We start from the raw sequence: 20,095 nt of genomic DNA, 5'->3' as shown, positions 1-20,095 counted from the left end.
TTTTGAGTACTATGAACTTATTGGGGTTTACAGTGTGGGCTACAACTCGGTTGTTACATTTATTTGGAATATTTATTGTTTGGGACAGTTTTATTGTTTAAAAATGGATAAGCATTTTTTATTAAAGGTACTACATGACACAATTATAGATTATATGTGACCCTGGACAACAAAACCAGTCTAATGAGTAAATTCTTCGAAATTGATATTTTTACATAATCTGAAAACCGAATAAATAAGATTTATATTTATGTAGGAGTTGTTAGGATAGGACAATATCTGGCTGAGATACAACAGTTTAAAACTGAGGAATCTGTGAGTGCAAAAAAATCTAAATATTGTGAAAATTGTCTTTGACAGGCCATCAACTCACAACAATAAAGTTTTTATATATTTAAAGTTGGAAATTTACAAAATATCTTCATGGAACATGATCTTTACTTAATATCCTAATGATTTTTGACTTAAATGAAAAACGATAATTTTGACCCAAACGATGTATTTTTGTCTTTTACTAAAAATGTTCCTGTGCTACATAAGACTGGTTTTGTGATCCAGGGTCACATATAAGTGAAACTCCCTTTTCAAAGAATACAATTAACACCCTTATTTGGAGTTTTATTTAGTTAATATAAGCAAAAGATCAAATTTAAAATTGTTTAGCCCATTATCTGAAAAAAAACAATCGTCCGATTACTCGATTATCAAAATGAATTTTTTTTGCAGCTTCATTTATTGTGCATTTCTGTGCACTAACTTTATGTACTTATGGTAATTATGTATTGAAAAGATTTAAAATATAACTAAAATGACTCCAAAGGGAATATAAAACTTATCAACTGATTTTTTATCTGTGCTTAGTCTGTATTGGGCTGGCGGATGGGGGGGGCGCCAAAACTGATCTCGCATACCCCTCAGAAAAAGGGCCGTTGCGACCCTGCTTATGATAGTTGTGATTCCAAAAATGTAAAGATGTAATTTTTTACATTGTGTAAAGGGGAAAGGGAATTTCTCATCTGTCAAGCTGCAGTGAAAAGCGCCAGCATATTTGTTTTGGTTACAAAATCCTGGTATGCAGTTGAAATAATAGGAGTCCTACACTTGGTGGTTCTCTGACAGTTTCTTTCAGTGCAAGTAAGTTCCAGACATAGTGCAGTGGACTATATGTTTTTGAACTGAAGAATCACTGAGTAAATGTCACAAAGTCTACCAGCCATCAAATTGGTAATATTAATCTAATAGATTATTAAATGGAGTTTGGTAAAAAAACTGGAGAGACACAAAGATGACTTTGGGGCATATTCAAGATTGTACATGCATTTCTAATAATTTTATAATTGTAATAATTATTCCAGAAAAGAAACGCTAGTACAGGGACAACTGCAGATTTCATCATCTTCTGAAAGACAAGGACTTCTTCAATGTTGGCCAAACTTCTGTTGTGGGTTGTTTGTTGTTGTTCAATGGACACGCTTTAATGACGTCGCGGTCGACCGTCAAATGTGTAATGGAGAATTAAAAACCACTAGAAATCATGCAGAACAAAATGTCAACGTTTAATAAATTATTTTAAGAAATGCAAAATTTAGATCACGTTTCAAATGTCAAATAAGCAGTTTCAGAAGAGGTTTGAATTTTTATAGCTGGCTTTCAGCTTCTATTAACTTGTCATATATTTAAACTTAACATGCACCAGCCCATGGGCAGGTCAGAACGGATCCAATGGAGTTTTGAGGTTTCATCACAAGGTATGTTAAATACTTAATATATTGGTTATATATTTGGAAAACCCACATGAAGACATTAACATGACTAATAATTTATGAAAAAACAGAAAATTATCAAATTTCGAGATTCCAGGTTTCTATCAGAAAGTGATGATGATATGTTGTCTTAAAATATTTTTCATTTTTCTTTTGTCATTTTTTTTTGTCATTCAGTTATGAAGAACAACTTTGATTTCATCCAGAGTGATTTTGTCTCTGAAACCTAAAATACTGACCCTAAAGAATCTTCTACTACAGAAACGTCACTTTTCTCCAATTCTACATTTAACTTTTTGTGAAAAGTAAAATATGTGAAAAAATGACATTTGATCTTTTATCTCTCCAGAGTGCAATACAGTATGTGTTTTTTTTATCGCAGAATTGTTGACTGATTTCAGAAGGACTTGAATTAACATTTTTGTTAATGTCTTATAGAAACAAATGACTTTGTTGTTGAACCAACGATCTGTTGTCTGTCTTTGTATTAACAACTTAGAAGTTTGAGTACAACTTGTTTTAGAAATTTAAGGTAAACAGTTTCCACACGTTTTTCTAGTCATTTTAATTAGTAGACATGTTGAAATAACTTTTGGGTTCTCTGTGTTAAGCTTAAATTAAATCTGTAAATTAGCTTAATTTGTTTTTACTGAGTTTCCTTTACTCAAGCTTTCAGGTCACTTTTGCAAATACACAAGTCAGCTATACAAAGTAGTTGTGAGCTTCATCAACTTAAAACTGATGAATGAATTTACTTGAAAAAATTGAGGTATTCAGTTTCAACAGGTTCTAAGTAACCTCAACTTATTACTTTTTACAGTTGAGGATTGCAGATTTGGGAGCTAAAGTGTATATTGGACGGGTTCTCAGCAGGATATGACAAAGCTATTTACAGTATATTAGTGTTTAGGCTTTCACAGGCTTTTGGATTAAGCAACAAACTTCTGGCTTTAATAGAAATGTAAGAAAGACAGAAAGCATGAGGGTAAGAAAGTGTTTACACTGGGGTATAAAGACTTACTCAAACTGAAAAATATTACACATATTAAGAAAAAGACAATAAACAGAAAACAATTCATTAAATCATGTAGTTGTATTATGTAATAAACATTGTGCCAGGGACAGTGTTAAATATACAGTTGAGTGAAAAATTGACTACAAAAAAAAACTTGACCTAGTATGCCACAAATTACCAATCAAATTCAAGAATTCCAGAAGGTTCTTTCAGGACTTCTCCAACTTCTCCATCCCTTTCTAATTCCTCTCCTACCTTCTTCAGTCCTTCTTTTCATCTCTCAGGGAGACTGTATGCTGTATGTAGGTTAAACAAAACACTGTAACACATACACATAGTCTTAATTGTAAGCAGCCGTTCAGGCCACATCCATTTCGCCAGCTCAGTGTGTGTGTGGGCGTATGTGTACTTTTTCCCTGGCCACCCCACCAGACAAGAACCAACCACTGTGGAGATGACTGCCAGAGCTCTCCCACATCATCTTGGCCAGAACCAGACTTCCTGTCCTCAACAGTCCATCCTAAGGATTCAATGAATACCTAAGGTCACATGTATAAACGTCTTTATTATTACTTTAGATAATATATAACACATATTTATTCTTTCAACACATTCAATGTAATATGCTTAGAAACCTGTCTGAACATGCTAATTGATGCTCATACAAAATCAAAAACCGATGCTCTTGCAGACAAAGAAACCACAAGTGTTTCATTGGGCAGCGTTTCAGAGAGGGAAATAACAAATGAAAGAAACAGAATTGTAATCATGAGGAATTGGACTCGATGTGTCAATAAGATGCAGGCATCTGGTAAACATACTCTTGACCACAAAACTGTACATGGTAAAACTATGCCAATGCGAGGAGAATTAGAATAGGATTTAAAGGGAAGGGGCTGGAAAAACAGAGATGTTTGTGGTCAGGGTGTCGTTTAAAAGCCTCATAAAAGACAATAATTTTGCTGTGTGGATAAATAGGGAGAGGGGAGGTAGTGGGAAGCGGAAATGGCAGAGGGCTGTTTTTCTGTCTCACTCAGCTGGAACAGTTTTAACACACTTTGAAAAAATGATGTTCCCTCCCTAACTTATAAGTACATAAGTTCTCTTGCTGAGTACAGACTCATGCTGTCCTGCACTGTTAACAATAACTAGTGAGATTTACTAAATTTCTTGTTATTTGTGCAAGTTTTTGCTGTTTTTTTAAGTGATCTTTACAAAGAGTAAATTCTTCATTACAACAAAAACATTACAATATAATATGTAGTTTAAATACAATTTAGTTAAAATAACTGTGTGCAAGACATGCACAAATGAACACAAAAAAATAATAAGTTATTATTATAGTTGTTGTATGGTTGTTTTTTAAAAGTATGTTTTTATTTAAGTTAATAATATGTTAATATTATATTACTAAATAAATTAACTCTGGATAATATACTTTTGTAAACCCATAAATCTATATAAACACTAATGAGACTTTATCAATAGTAATATATAAAAAAGGGTTAGGAATATATGACAGTTTTTCATTTTTTATGAACTATCACTTACTCGCAAGATTTTATTTCTAAGAAAATGGGAGTCATGTTAAGAAGGTGTTTATTTCATTTTCCTTTCCAGGTACAAAAAGTATAAAACAAGCAAAAATCTCATTCCTTTACAATTATCATTATAAATATCATTACCATTATCATTGTTGACTAATTAAGAAACGTCCAATGGTGATGAAGTTCTATTACAGAAAACCCATAGCACCATTACTGTTTATAAATAATTATCTATTCTTTTCTGCTGCCTCTTTTCTTCTCTCATTAAAAATGAGACAATCTCACCTCCAGCCTGTCTAAACCTGATTTTTAAAACTTGACAATGGAAGTTAATTTGAAATAAGTCACATTCCGCCTGTGTCCAGCAGGACCTGAAATGACAAGTTACAGACTACACATGGAGAACAATAATAACAATAACCATAGTTATAACAACAATGCAAATCATTATTGAAATATTATTAATCATTGTACAATGTAACAAACAATAGTATTTTGAGTTGGTCTGCTCTTTAAGTGTAATCAGAAACTGGCCTACTTTAAGAGCTGAGTCGACTTCTCTCTCTCCCTGAACTTTGACATTTAACCTTTGACCTTTCACATACAGCCGGTCTCTACAGTTTAGCCATACTTTGTGCATACAATGATCTGTGAAAGGTCAAAATCTATCCTTGTCTTCGGGAAAAAAGGGTGCGAGGTGACAGTAGGACTTAAGGGAACCGGAGGTTTTCATTGGATCTATGTCAAATGCAGGTTAACGAGTTCATGAAAAAAATTCAAGTGAGATGAAGAACAATTATTGTAAAGATGTCAATCAAACAAGTATCAAGTTAGGTTCTGGATAGGGAGATTGTCAAAGAAGATAAAGGACGGATTATATATCGGAAAGAAAACTAAAAAAAGTGCATTTCTCTGCAGTTTTAAAGTGTAACCATAGAAACAGAGAGGGGATGTCAGTTTCTATCTCCCATTCCATGTTGTTTTTTGTTTTATTAATGGCAAAGACGTACAGGTAAATAGAAAAACGTACAATACACATCATTTCCTTCATTTTGTCATCTTGTCATCTCTACCCCTTGTGGACCTTTAAAAGTGACATTTGTTTTCACTCCACCCTAACACACAATATCCCCCATTCGAAACCTCTCCCAAAGTCATCTACTTTGTATCCCTTGTATTCCTTCTCCTTTTTCTCTTCCTTTCTCTGCCTTTGTCTGCCTTTAAACTTTATCGAGCAGAGAGCGGTGGCAGTAGAGGAGGCGTCGAGGGGTGCCGTAGCGGCGGAAGAAAAGCAGAGCTCCTAGAGTGACAAGCACACAGGCCAGAAGAAAGAGAGGGATCACAATGGTTGCAGCCCTTCCCATGGCTCCACCCTCTGACTCATCCACCTCAATGATGATGACTTCCTCACTGATCCCGATTCGTTTCTTGGGCTCCTCCCCTTCACAGCCCATCCAATCAGTGAGAACTGATTTGGGGAAGCCCGGCTCCACCTTCAGCTGTTGATTGTTAAACTTCCAGTACTTATTGGCTTTGTAGAAGTAAGTGTGGGCTGAAGGATTGAGATAAAGAGCAAAAAGATATATCAGTTAATGGTGTTTAACTGTTAAAGATTTTAAATTTGGCATGCCCCCTCCCACAAAATAGCGACAAGCTGCAACAAAGCAACTTATTCTTTCAGTGTGCAGCACCCATATTGTATCGTATTGTAGTTGCTTATCAGCGATTTTACGTTTTGAATACTTTTTTTATAAAAATGATGTTTAATACTGTATGTGTGATATGTATTATCCCGTATATTTTTAAATTCCAAAAGGTGCTCGAGGCCTTAATGATGAGTTCCTGCATGAGCTATTAACATCTGTTTCTGTACCTCCGTCCTCACTCATGATGGCCCCTTTGATGTTATCTGGTACTCCTGTCCATACACTGATGGGTTTGGGATAGTCCGGATCCACTGACCGGCTATTGTCATTGAAACGGTAATAGCTGAGATTCAGGCAGAAACGAGAGCAGCAGAGGAAGACAATAAAAGAGAATGACAAGTTAACAAAAAATCAAGAAAACCGATAACATACTGACTAATGACAGGTAGCACTAAGATCGTACTTGGTTCCTCTAAAGAAGTAAGTGTTGCCAGTGGGCGTGTAGAAAACAGCTGCGTCCAGTTTGTCTCTAGGAAGCCCTGTGCCAAGCTCCTTGAAGGTTTTTGGATAACCTTCGTCCATTTTGGCCTCGTTAAACACCCAGTACTTGTCCCCTGCAGAAAATTAAACGTCTTTATTTTTTATCAATGTGAGAAATACTGACTACAGTGAGGTGGAAATGGGCGCACCCTTGAAGAAAACAAATCTTCCATCAGAACGTTCATAGGCAGCATTGATAGAGGGAGGCAATCCCTTCCAGAAGTGTCCAATGGGCATGGGGTACCCCTGTTGAGGTTTACCATCATGAATTCTCCAGAACCACTTCTCCTGTGAGAGAACATATAGGTGTGTTAATATTAAAAACACAAAAATCACAAACATACTAAGAGTCAAAACTAAGAGTCGGCACACCTTGAAGGCGAACATCTCTCCCCTCAGAATAGCAATGGTGTCAAAGTGTCCCTCACATATGTCGGGGCCAAATGAAGGGCGATCTGGTTTGGTAGTGGGAGGCCGAGGTGCCGGGGGTTGAGGGGGTTTAGCAGAGCTAGAGCCTGCCGAAAAAAACACGGGTGAGTATTATCGTACATACAAATGATACACAATATTAATTTTTGAACTGAATACCATATATTTGCTGAATTCCCCGTCTGTCATCATCAGGCAGAACAAAGTTCTCAGTGTCCATCCACTGGTAAAACGGAGCCATGATGGCAGAGGGATCTCCGGAGTGTTCCAAACCAAGAGCATGACCCAATTCATGCACTGCCACCAAAAACACATCATTGCCTGAATAAAAGGAAAAGAGAGACGATAATGACATTACAAAACATGTCACAAAATGTACATGCACACATTAAAAGTATAGTTCATTCAACCAATTAACAGACTCTTTGCTCACCTCCCTGGTCAACGTTGCCTGTTGTCCACGGCTCTGCTGCGTCAAAATGTGTATCACCTCCGATGCCGTGACCGGGGAAGTACGCGTGGGCAAGGAAGCCCCCCTCCCCATCGAACGGGGTGCTGTCTTCATGAAAGCCTTCAGCAAAAAAGAGGATGATATCTGCATACTTGTCCACCTTGCCTTTGATTTGACTAAATGGAATTTCGCGGAACTTCAGGGGTGTCACGGCCTCCCAGACCTTAAACGCCTTCCTGATGGCCTCTTGTGTGGCTTTTTCACCAACTTTGGGTGTGTAGTTCTGAATACTGAGAAATGAGAAATTGCAGAGACATAAATTAGTAATAGGTTAGCTAAACTCTAGTGCGCCTTTGAAAACTTTTAAATAGAATGCGATGAGGATGTGAAAGTCCAGACATTCCTCTTTTTATTTTGGGTTTGATATTCTTTCAGTTTTCTACCATTAAGGTTTTGAAGAGGTTCATCAACATTCTAAGAATCAATGATTCACTGGAATTTTATATGCAATGTATTTTAAATAAATATTCGCTCTACATTTCTCCATACCTGAAGGTGATCTCTCTTTTGTCCCATTTTAGCCCCTGGATGACGTAGCGTTTCTTTCTTAGGTTGCTCTTCAGTTCAGAGCCAAATTTATCCGGAACACCACACCTTGGCCGCTCCATTGCCCTGGCAACATCACATCCATTCGATACATTAATCCCCCACTCGACTATAAACATCATCCTTAGCAGTTTAGACAATATAAGGTGTAGAAGAGTTATATCCAGTTCAGAGGTGAGCTAGACTTACGTGATAGTACCCTCGTCCATAGATCCGGTTACAGTGAGGCCGTAGAACCTCTGCATGGCCGATATTGCGGAAGTGATGGATTTTGGAGAACGGATAGCCTGAGCCCGAACATCACCAGGAGGGAGATACCCATACTGCTGAAGCCACACCTGACAGAACAAATTCTCCATTAACACACAAAACATACTGACAAGTTTCTCATCATCATTACAATGAACTCAAAGTCAACACAAATTTATGTAATATTGTACATACATACAGACAGTGTTTATTTTTAAATTAAAAAGGTTTCTTAAGGATTAGGCTTAGTATGTAGTCATTTGTTTTATTTGGTCAGTGGAGGTAAATGGGTGTGACATCATCACTGGTCTGAAAGGTGTGTGGTAGGAAGACAGGCCAGACTCTGCTCTCTCACTCTTTCCGCCTTACAAAAATAAACACATATCAGGAAAGTACAAAGGTAAAATGAGAACCACTACCAAAGAATTACATTTGAAAATGTAAACACAGCTAGACATACAGTTGTTGAAGTTTAATTATAAATCTTCAGAGGGTTTCATCTTCATAAAGTTTTTTAATTGTTATGTGAAAGAGAAAACTGAGAGTAGTTAATGCCTGAACTAATTATAGATATTTGACACACACTCAAACAAACAAACGTCTAGTTAAACTAGAATGTTATTGTGTTTTTTCTATTAAGTATCTCAGAAATATAAATTATAGCATTTACAGTTGAACTCAAACAAAACCGTGTACTGTCTTCTCAAGCAGAAAGTTTCCTCTGTGTGGGAGGAAAAATCCCATCTATTTTTAAGTGTTTTATTTATTTCTGGAGAATTGACGGTGAATGCGTGATGTTTTAGTTAATGGGATAGTTCACCCAAAATATATAATTCTGTCATCATTTACTTACCCTCTTGTCATTTCAAACATGTATGACTTTTACAAAACACAAAATTATGTCTTGAAGAATGTTGGTAACCGAACCAACATGGTATACATTGACTTGCATTGGTTTTGTGTCCACACAATAGAAGTGAATGGTAACCGCCATTGTTCCGTAACCAGTATTCTTACAAATATCTTCTGGAGATGATAGTCATACAGGTGTGCAATAATGACAGAATTTTCATTTGGGGGGAACTGTCCCTTTAAGTTACAGCACATTATTATAGTGTTTTAGCTGAGTAGGTGTTTGTGGCCTAATCCCTCAACACAAAGGTTACAGGTTCAGAGTCACTGTGGTCTAAACAGAGTGAGTAAATGTCTGATTTGAAGGATTTTTAACCACAAAGAGTGTCAGCAAAAATGACAAGGAGTTTGTCGGTAATCCACGTGACTTCAGATCTCAAACCGCTTTTCTCCTCCCATTCTTTCTCTCTCTTTTCCCTTATAAAACGTTTAGGATATATTGAGCAGGATTGGTGTAGCATTGCAGCTACAGAAAGAAATCTGGAAAAGACGGCCAGAGAATGATGGCAGGTGATATTACAGATTTACAGTGGCTGAAAATAAAGCCTCACCATGTTCTTGTAGCAACACAGCTTAACTTGTACTAACTCTATGCTGATCACACCTCATAAAATAGACTCTGCCTTTTCACATGCTTTAATGTCTCCATTAGCATCACAGCACTCCACTGATCAGGAAATCCAACCCAGAGGCAAGTTCACAGGTCTATATATATAGTAAATAATTTGGAGCTTCACACTGAGCCATTCTCATTGTAGATTTTCCTGAGGGAGTGGTCTGGATTGGCCATATCGATTGAGAAAGTCTAAATATGCATTGTGTACTATAGTGTAGTGTTAACCTGGTCACCCCTGCTCCATATTTCTCTATCCTTTCCACAGTTCCTCCTTCTTCATAAGTACTCTCTGTGTGTGGTGGCTCCACTGTGGTGACGCACCCCAATTTTGTAAAAACAATTTCTAAACTCCTTCCCTCTCTCTCTCTCTCTCATACTCCCTCTGAATGCACTTTTCTTTCTTCCTACAAGCCTCAGGTCTCTGACTACTGCCAGAAATCCCAGCATGCTCTACTGCCTTGGAACTCCCAGCAGTGGATGTCAAAGGTCCTATTTAGAACCCCTCTGCAGTTCCCCTACCTGAGGAAGAGCGCGCGAGTGTGTGGCTATGCGTCAGCGTTTACCATGCACAGACAGGTAGCCTTTTTATAAGTTTACTGACTCTCAGTCTGTCTGGGAAAGCGTTGAGTAATAATCAAGGCCAAAGCTGCCTTTAAACACAGGGCTGGGAACAGTTTCTTTACTGGGATCTTCAACACTAGCTATTAAGTCTGTGATAGTTACTGACCTGCGAACAGCAAGGGTTCTGAGCATCATTACGTGCTATGACTTCACTCCCACAGATGACAGCAAGGTTAGCAAACACTACAACACATACAGAAACACTAAATTCAACCATTCTAAATTCTTGGACTGAATACGTAAGGTATTTTGCAACAGGCTACTTTCTGAGATGACTGTTTCTCAGAAACATAATGGCATTGGTCTTGTGGTGTTGCAACCTTAAAGACAACAGGGTGAGTAAATGATGACAGAATTTCCATTTTGAAGGTGAACTATTCCTTTAAAACACAACATTTAACAACTGCTCACTGATAGTTCATCTGCAGAAACGATTGTTTTCAGCAAGCTTTCCAGACTCAGTAAAAAGCGCATTTATGTTTTTTACATCTCCCCCTATGGTATTAAAAAAGAGAGAGAGAGAGAGAGATTTTTATAAAACAAACCCTGAGTGAGAATCCTATAGATTTAAATATTACAAAATATTCCAACAAAGAAAAGGAGAAATAATAGAAAAAGAAGGGCAGAGGTGAGTTTGTGCACGACAGAAGGACTGAGTCAGTCGTTCCCCTTGGTCTGTGCCAATGGAAAAAACTGAACGTTTTAGACATTAGCGCCCGAGTCTCACAGAGCATCTGCATGTGTAGAATCAGATCACTGACCCATTTTACTGAACACCAGAAATCATACCAGGATAACAGACTTCCACCAAGTATCAGAAATCACAATTTGTGATTTTTTTGTGATAAGCAGTTCCAGATGATTACATGTCATTCATATACACTTCATAAAGATTTAATTTGCAAAAAGATTTTCAAAATGTTTGATATTCTTTAAAAGTATGATTTCCCTACATGAAATATTACATTTATATCTAATGCAAATTAAAAAATTCAGCAGAGCTTTAGAAGATGCTTTGTCATCTGTTATCCAACTTAAACAAATAAATCATCTCTCGGCTGAAGGAGGGGGGGGGGGGGTTGGGGGGGTTGTGGTGCAATACCCAGCTGTTTTCCATAAGGAATATGGCTGAACTGTTTTTTCTCTTTGTCTTGAATTTTTAGGGATATTGTTTAAAATAACAGCACCTGGAACAACAGAAAAAGCTGAAAAAACATACTGCTGTTGTTGCAGACTTAAAATAAGTCGAATATGCACTAAAAAAAATAGATTTTGCTTGTAAAAAAGCAAAAGTTTTTCAGGATTATGACAAAAACATTGGAAAAACAAAAGGTGCAAATCATTATATAAGTTAAAATAAAACAGATTTGTCTGTTTTGCATCTTTATTGTGAGTTTTTGGTTTTGATCGCGCAACTCTCACGAGACATGAATCCTGAAGAATGTCATACGGTTAAAAAACCTTGGAATCTGCATAACTTCGTTTTTTTCCACACTAGCCCTGGTTACATCTGTCAACCATCTCAGAATGTGAAGGAGTGTGAGATATAGGAATGAGGAGATAAAAAAGATCATTTGGCTTAGAAGCTCCCTATGATTCAGTTTTCTTTCTAGTGTGTGCTTTTAAGATTCCCTGGCTTGTATTTGTGACAGAGACACCAAAGCCTTCTGAAAGATATTTATGAGTTCTTCTTACCCCATCATTCCATCATGCCTATTTCTGACCTCAGGGTAGACTAAAGTATTAACAAAGCTGGTGAAATGTTAATTTATTTTTAAGTAAAAACAATGAACAAAGTGTCTTAATGTCAATCTGCTGATGTTGTATTGCTGTAGATGCTGAACACACACACTGAATTATGACCTTAATAACTAACAATCTCTGGCTAAGTGTGGCTTCAAAACTTGGATGCGCTGCCTCAATCCTGTTCTGTTTACACTGACATTTATTTAGTCTGAATCTTCGTTTAACACTCATCTGTTAAATTTCTAAGTGTATTATTAACTGATGAGGCAGTTTTTGAAGGAAATCCTGACACATAGAAATATAATATATTTCATGGCATTATGACGCACATACAGACACGCGATGCACACAATTGAAAATAAACAGTCTTTACCTCTGGTCTGACTTTCTTGTCACTTGTCCCACTTTGTACCAGAAATACGCTTGTGAGGGCGAGCGTCAGTAGCCGCGGTAACGTCTGCAGTCCCGGTAACATTCCTGCGCGAAATTACAGTCCAAAAACGCTTGAAATGTGCTCAAGAACTCCGTCCTTAAGTTTTCTCAATATTATCTTGAGTCAAATCATTCCAGTGGTACAGAATATCCTCAGCACTTTGAATTGAAATAATTAAAAGATTCCCCCAACTATAAAGCGACCATAACAACGAGCTCAAAATCTTTCTTTAAAAAAAGTACCGTAAAAGATTTAACTACAACAGAAAAATGCGATTCGAGATCTCGAAACGCACTGCAGAAGTAAACTTATATCTGCGCATTCAGTCGTTTCCCATCTTGCATTGCTTTTTTCTTTTGTTCTCTTCAGATCTTTCCACAGGCGGGTTTCAGTGTCAGATGGAGACGTGGTTGTATTTTACGTCCTCTATGGTAATCTGACTGCACTCCCGACCATTTAACTGGGAGGAGTTAAAAGAGGATTGACCCTGCAGATGTGCATTTCCCCATTCAGGTATGGTGAAATAGGGTATCTAACCTCTTTTGCATTTGTTTAACGTTAGCCCAATACATTAAACTTTGTTACTTATAACATAATAAATCAGGAAGACTTTCTTGGTCATTTTAATGCAGTCAGATCTGTTAAAACACGTTTTGATTAGTTTGATCAGACAAGGAATTGCATAAAACATCAGCATGACTTCTGCAGTTGTTTTCCTTCAGTTGTCGTATCCCAGTGGCATCCCAGGTGGACGAAAATCAAGCTAATCATATTTGTGTTATTTTTTAGTTTTGATGAGTTTGCTTTTTAAAAATTGAACTAATAAATAATGGCGCAAACTTTGTATGAGGACTTGTGATCGATTTGTGGAGAAAGCGATACCTGAGGACCTCTAGTGTTTGGCCGCACGCATTACAAGTGGAAGGCGGTACGCATTGCGTCACTATAACGTAAATGGGAGGTGCCTTTTGTCCCGCCTACGAAATAGACTTTACGGAAGTGTCTAGGAGCGAATGTCAACAAGAAAGACGAAGAAAAGGTATGCTAAAGAGAAAGTCATTAAATATTATGGGTTAAAACGAAACAATCTGTTTTTGAATACTTTATATCACGACATTGTGACCCATTGTGAATGTTACTAAAGTCAGGTAGGGTTAAATAGCTCAAGTCAGGCAAGTAAGAGGCTAGTTAACGTTAGACAAGTCGGAAATGAAACTTTCCGAACAATGCTACAGTTTAGTAGTTGCGATCAGGCCTCTTACTAACTTTGACGGTCCGCGCGCAAGACTATTCTCTTAGAATATGTGTTTTACATAAAAATATGAAATGTTATCGAATAGGTTGAGTAACGTAGCGATATATGAACATTATAGCGATCTGCTCCTCGAGGCGCGTCACTGTTGGGGAAGAGAGCGAGACAGGAAACTGTGAAGACTATATCTAGACTGAACCTTTTTGCGTAATTGACTGTTTTAATAGTTCGTATGTTTACGGTTGTCGTCTCGAGGTCTTCATGTTTCTGATATAATCATTTTTGGCGTCAAAGACAAGCCACGTTACACTGCACTGTTCTCTGTGATTCATTCTTTAATCATTAATGGTATTAACTCTCTTTATTTTTATCTTTACAGCTAAACACTTTCAATAAGCCACATCGGTGACGATGACGTAATAATGACAAGCTGATGGATTTATCGACCATATTGTTTTAATACATTTTTGTTTTAGTTTGTGTTTTGAGACCGTCATCAGTTTGTTAGAATGGTTTCCCAAAGCCTTTGCGTCCTTGGTCTTTTGATTTTATCAGGTGAGATACCATTGTTTATCATTTACATTCAAATAATGACTTATCAAAGGTTACTTCAAGTCCCAATGAAATCAACATGTCAGTTTTTGTGTTTTGGTTTGAATATGTTGGCCTTAAGGTTATCAATAAGCTAGTGTGGTCCAAACATTGATCAAATTCACATTTAGATGAAATAAGCGTAAAGTCTCTCACATCCATCAAAATGAATCAACAGTTTTTATGATATCATTATGTACTTCAGGTTCTTAGCTAATTTTCTGTCCAATCAAAAGCTCTCTAGAATCTAGGGAATCTAGTTTCCCCCTCTCGTTATTGGCTATTTTAAAAGGGTAGGAGACACTCGTTATGTCATTATGTTTTAGTGTTGATCAAGCCTTAACGTTTGACATTGCTTGTAATGCCATTTATCTTTCATATGCTGACTCTTCAAAATGTTTTATCCCACAGTTCCCAGCACTCTGGAGCTGGCCTTCAGTCCTGGTGAGAGAGAACTCAACACAATTTACTTTACTAATAATTTCTCTCTGTTACTGAAAATTCTTAGTCAATTGTCCATTACAAAACAAACATCAGCAAAGACATAGAAAATCTAAATGATCATTTAGTTATGTCATGTCATCCTACCATCATTTATTGGTAAATCAGGCCTAAGGTCCCGAGATTTGTTCTTGCCGGTCATATTGGTATAATATATTGGTCCGTGTCAACTTTATATCATAGCATACACTTTTAGGTTTTAATGAGTTTAAGAATTGTAAAATATAAAACGAATCTTAAAGTAAAATATAGAATATAGCTTATTATCTTTTAAAATAATGATTACTTTTAGTTTCAGCTCATTGTGATCGTATGCCCAAAATACTACAAACCAGACAAGGAGAGATTCACAACTCTGCCCATCATGCCTGGTCATCCCACCCACTCAACTGCAGTTGGATTATAACCTCACCAGTTGGGGACCGTGTCATCATAAGGTAACAGTCGTCTTTTATTCATTGATTTTTATGATCTTTGAAGCGGCAAAATAATTTAACTTAATTTTTAAATTACTCTTAGATATTTTCTGAAATTGTGCCCATACTTACAATTTGAACTTGTAAAATATAAGTTCTAAGATCTAGTGGTGAGAGAATATGTAGCAGATGCTTTTTTGTTAAGAGGGTGAGATTTCTTTGATGTTTACGTCGTCTCTTTTTCAATCACCTACCATTTCCTTCTTGCTTCCCTCTTTTTTTAAAGTTTTTCCCAGTTTAGCATCAAGTGTGGCCGGGAGTGGGTGTCCGTGGTTCCTCTCAACGGCAGGCCCATAAAACTCTGTGGTTCTCAGCCGCCTGCACCATTTGAAGTGACAGGAGGAAACATAACAGTGACGCACCACTTCTACCCTCATTTGTATCCAATATCTGGGTTCTACCTTTATTATATTAAAGGTACAGAAGAACAATCACAGTTCTTTCTTTTTATGTTGCATGACATGTTTATAAACTTATCTGAAATGTTTCAGAATTTATAGAGATTTTAGAGATAAATTATGTTTTTTCCATCCCTGATCTCTATCCTCCACTTCTTCAGACTCAGGTCGCTGTTTTCCAGGCGAGTTTGAATGTTACAGTAATCGTTGTCTCCCGGCATCATGGCGTTGTAATGGACGGGTTGAATGCCTTGGCGAGGGGGATGAACTTGGCTCTGACGAGGACGGATGCGATGACGTCAGCCCTGAACCTCACATAGACTATCCTCTCTCTTCCCTCGATACCACCACAACTATGCCAATCTTTTTATCCAACACTGATCTGCCATCACCTAAAGAACCAGACTTTCCCTTGTTGTCCCAAGGAGGGCCATGTGGGGGGTACTTGGATGCATTTTATGGGTCATTTACTCCCCCTGTTCTAACGGGGCGTCCCTTGGAGTGTGTGTGGACAATTGACCCCCAGGATTCACGACCGCTCAAACTAGAGCTTCAGCATCTTGAACTTGGTCCTGGAGACAAGATTATAATCACAGACCAGCCCAATGGCGCTGGCAAAATCATTAAAACGGTCAGTTCTACTGTTTTTAAATATGTGTGCATGTGCAAGTATGTAAAATTTGAAACTAAGTATTGCTAATTTGAATTCCCTTACTGTTTTAGATCAACCATGTGTCCAATAACAAAGCAGTAGAGGTGGAATCCCACACTGGCTTTCTTTCCCTGATCTACCATACCCAGCCTGCGTCGGAAGGGCGGGGTTTTAATGCAACCTATAGGATCACGGATTACTGCTTCCCGTGGGAGGGGCTTTGTGGGGGATCGATGGGAGGCTGTTACTCCCAGAAGCAGCGGTGTGATGGGCACTGGGACTGTCCTGAAACGGGTCTGGATGAGGAGGGGTGCGGTGGCTGCCCAGCTGGGCACTTCCTCTGTGGGTTGGGCGGCATACAGAAAGCAGGCCACCAGCTGAGCCGGCCGGTCTGCTTCTCCATCCATGAACGCTGCAATTACCAGCTCAACTGTGCAGATGGAAGTGATGAGAAGGAGTGTACCATCTGTCAACATGGGACATTTCACTGTGACAGTGACAGGTATGTATGGACTTGTGTGTTTTGACCTTGTCCATTATAAAAGAAACAGTCAGTCGTAGACATTGATTGGATTCTTGTCAGCTGTATGATTGGTTGTTGCTGAATTGTTTAAACAGGTGTGTGTTTGAGAGCTGGCGCTGTGACGGGCAGGTGGACTGTAAGGACGGCACGGATGAGCTAAACTGCACCGTGACTCTGCCCCGGAAGGTGATAACCGCAGCTACAGTCGGAAGCTTAGTTTGCGGACTACTGCTAGTCATTGCGATGGGTTGTACCTGCAAACTGTACTCGCTGCGCACTCGAGAGTACAGGTAAACGTCAGCCCTTCTTCATGCCATTATATGTAACCGTACAATAAAATTTAAATTTCTTAATAAAGCTACAAGATTACTTTTTAGCTTACTGACCGCATTTCTGTCTATTCTTTTGCCCCCTTAGCTTATTTGCACCAATCACTCGCCAGGAAGCAGAACTCATTCAGCAGCAGGCCCCACCCTCTTATGGTCAACTGATTGCTCAGGGCATCATTCCACCAGTGGAAGACTTCCCTACTGAAAACCCCAATGAGGTGAGATTCCCACCCTCTTCCATTATTACCTGCTTGTGGCTTGTGCATTTTGTTATAATTTTTTTTTTTTATTAGACTGTCTCACTGTCTCTGAGAGGTATACTACAGCTTCTCAGGCAAGACAATGCCGCCTCACCACGGCGAAGACGCAGGCCTCGGTTTGTTCGCAGAGCAGTCCGGCGCCTGAGAAGGTGGGGCTTAATTCCCCGTTCCGCCCCCAGGTCAACACAGACCACGGCTTCTGCTTCTCAACAGACGGAGGCTGCTTCTTCTGGCTCGGAGGCCAATCAGTCAAGTCCTGGAGTCTCCTCAGTGGCTACAGAAACGACAACTCAGCCTTTGCCTCTGAAACTGTTTTTATACCAACAGACAGAAATGGCACAGGAGCAAGCCGAGGCTCCTCCTCTATCCCCGCCTCCTCCTGTCCAGCCAGTTGCTACTCGCGAAACACAACTGACACCACCTATTACCGCCCCCCCAAGCAGCCCCTCTCTGGCATCACTCTTCCACACGCTTGGGCGGAGCATCTCTCGTTTTAGACCGCATTCGTCCCCTACATCTCATCCTCTATCTGTATCCCCCTCTTTTTCCTCCTCTTCCTCAGAAGATGAAGTGCTGCTGATCCCTCTCTCTGATGACACAACCTCTGAAGATGATGTGCCCATGCTTTTATGAGATATATGCGTTAGTTCTTCTGATTTCTGAATTTTAGTTTCATTTTTCCCTCCACTCTGATTTTCGCTCACTCTGCCTTTCAGCACGCGAGCGTCATCGTGTTTGATTCTTGCGCTGGCTTGGTGCCTTATCTTGTATTATTTCATCTTTCTCCTCACATGAAAAAACAAGTATTTAATTACTTTGTCTGAATATTTGACAAGTGATGGTGTGTGTTAACAGTTAGGGCTTATAAGAGCCTCAATTGTAAAAATGTCCTCACAACTTTAGTAAAACAAACATGTGAGGAGATTTTAGGTGGTCTTAAAGATTACAAAAGGCTTACGCAATGGTCAGGGAATAAAAATATCTTTAGCCAGGTATAAGATGTACTCACTAATGTAGTGAAACAAAACAAACAAGTTTGTGTGTGTGCTGTGCACTTATGAGCATTATGTATATTAGAAGAAACATTTGCACAAAAAATCTTCCCCCAGCTGGATTAGAAGATCTTCCTTTGTTTAAATCTTTGCCGATTACAAATCTCAAAACATGTTAGCTTTACTTTTTATTTCTGCAGACTTGGCTGTGTAATGTGCATACATTTGAGTTTACCTCATACTGCTACAGGCCACATATTTTCTTGAGTGTGTTCCCGAGAAGTGCCTTGTATTGAGCTTCCTGTATATCAGTAGACAGTATGTGACTGCGTATGTGCTTGCAGGTAGTGCCAAACACACCAATACACTTGCACAAATGTTTACACAGATGTAAATATCACCCTGGCTATGTAAATGGTAGTGCATGGCAACTATGGCAATAATTTAATACTAAAGAACAGTGTGTGTTGTGTGTGTGTGAGAGGTAGAGAGACTAAGCTAGCACCTCAGAGTTGAGACAATCCCTCTGCATGGTGCCCGAAGTTTCACTCATACTTCATGTGTGTGTACTGCCCAACTGAATGACATTACAATAACTTGAACAAGTCTTTTAAACATGAAAAATATAGAAATCATATTTCAGGATCCTTTGTAAATGGAAGACCAGTCGTAGTGCCATATCTCTAGTCACCTGTTATGATCTCTCCTTTCACTCCTCCTGTTACCCTGTTGATTTTGCATGTAATTTTTAAACTTTCATCTGCTTGAATGGTGATTGTAATAGAAAGTGGTGAGTAGGTGATGAACTGGTGATAGTAATATGAGTTTTACTGTATATATTTGCTGAACCAGCTGGAAATCCACAAAGATTAAAATGATTTGCACTTTTAAGCATTTCTTGTGTGATTTTTATGTCAGTTTAATTATTCCTTGTGTACCAGTTTCTAAAATGTGTAGTTTCCTAAACTAGATGGATAAAAAAAAAGATGTGTACTCTCTTTAAATAGATTAAAAACGAAATAAGAATTATTTACGAATAATTAATATTTAGTTATGAAGATGTTATTACATATTAACTACACTACTTTTTTAATGCCATTTTGTGTATTTGTAAAACATTCTGACAAAAATAAGTGCATTAATAGATTTTTTTCTTTCTGTTATTTTGATGCTCTGCTACTAGATGATGGCTTTCCTGCATTGTGTTTGTATAGGAATATTACTTTTGACATGGTTTCCCTCTTAGGAGAAGTGTATCTTTGACAATTTTCAAACATCAATCAAAGTTTTATCCTCACCGAAACAACACATAACTTGTAGCATATAGAGATAGAGAATCAATTGATCTGCAACCAATCAGAATCAAGACATGGATTCCAAAAGAAAACCCTGTCCTCTCAGACTGGGAAAGTATGGAAGTATTTTAATGACTTTAGTTTTTGAAGAAAAAAGCATGTTGAATTACCACTAATTAAAAATAATACTGTTGCATTACCAGTGCTTGCATGTTTAGAGTCTGCAATTCAATATGGTTGTACATTTAAGCT

The 20,095-nt window shown here is 38.1% G+C and overlaps 2 protein-coding genes across 2 annotated transcripts; one reads left to right on the top strand and one right to left on the bottom strand.

Moving 5' to 3' along the window:
• Positions 1 to 4,360: 4,360 nt before the first annotated feature.
• Positions 4,361 to 13,006, bottom strand: mmp14a (matrix metallopeptidase 14a (membrane-inserted)). The gene is made up of 10 exons (XM_056756377.1): positions 12,515 to 13,006; positions 8,187 to 8,335; positions 7,941 to 8,063; positions 7,374 to 7,681; positions 7,100 to 7,261; positions 6,884 to 7,026; positions 6,661 to 6,799; positions 6,435 to 6,585; positions 6,199 to 6,314; positions 4,361 to 5,877 (listed from the first exon to the last, which is right to left on the bottom strand). Exons 1-10 carry the CDS (start codon positions 12,614 to 12,616, stop codon positions 5,546 to 5,548), a joined length of 1,725 nt encoding a protein of 574 aa, XP_056612355.1. The 5' UTR covers positions 12,617 to 13,006; the 3' UTR covers positions 4,361 to 5,545.
• A 541-nt stretch (positions 13,007 to 13,547) lies between these two features.
• lrp10 (low density lipoprotein receptor-related protein 10) lies at positions 13,548 to 19,442 on the top strand. The gene is made up of 10 exons (XM_056757650.1): positions 13,548 to 13,613; positions 14,206 to 14,381; positions 14,829 to 14,861; positions 15,211 to 15,355; positions 15,621 to 15,811; positions 15,954 to 16,423; positions 16,516 to 16,946; positions 17,063 to 17,257; positions 17,385 to 17,514; positions 17,590 to 19,442. Exons 2-10 carry the CDS (start codon positions 14,336 to 14,338, stop codon positions 18,187 to 18,189), a joined length of 2,241 nt encoding a protein of 746 aa, XP_056613628.1. The 5' UTR covers positions 13,548 to 13,613; positions 14,206 to 14,335; the 3' UTR covers positions 18,190 to 19,442.
• The last annotated feature ends 653 nt before the right edge of the window (positions 19,443 to 20,095 follow it).

This window comes from Triplophysa dalaica, chromosome 1 (genome assembly GCF_015846415.1).
Source record: "Triplophysa dalaica isolate WHDGS20190420 chromosome 1, ASM1584641v1, whole genome shotgun sequence".
NCBI lineage: Eukaryota > Metazoa > Chordata > Actinopteri > Cypriniformes > Nemacheilidae > Triplophysa > Triplophysa dalaica.
The sequence above is the reverse complement of the archived record's forward strand: the minus strand, read 5'-3'. Positions and strand labels throughout refer to the sequence as shown.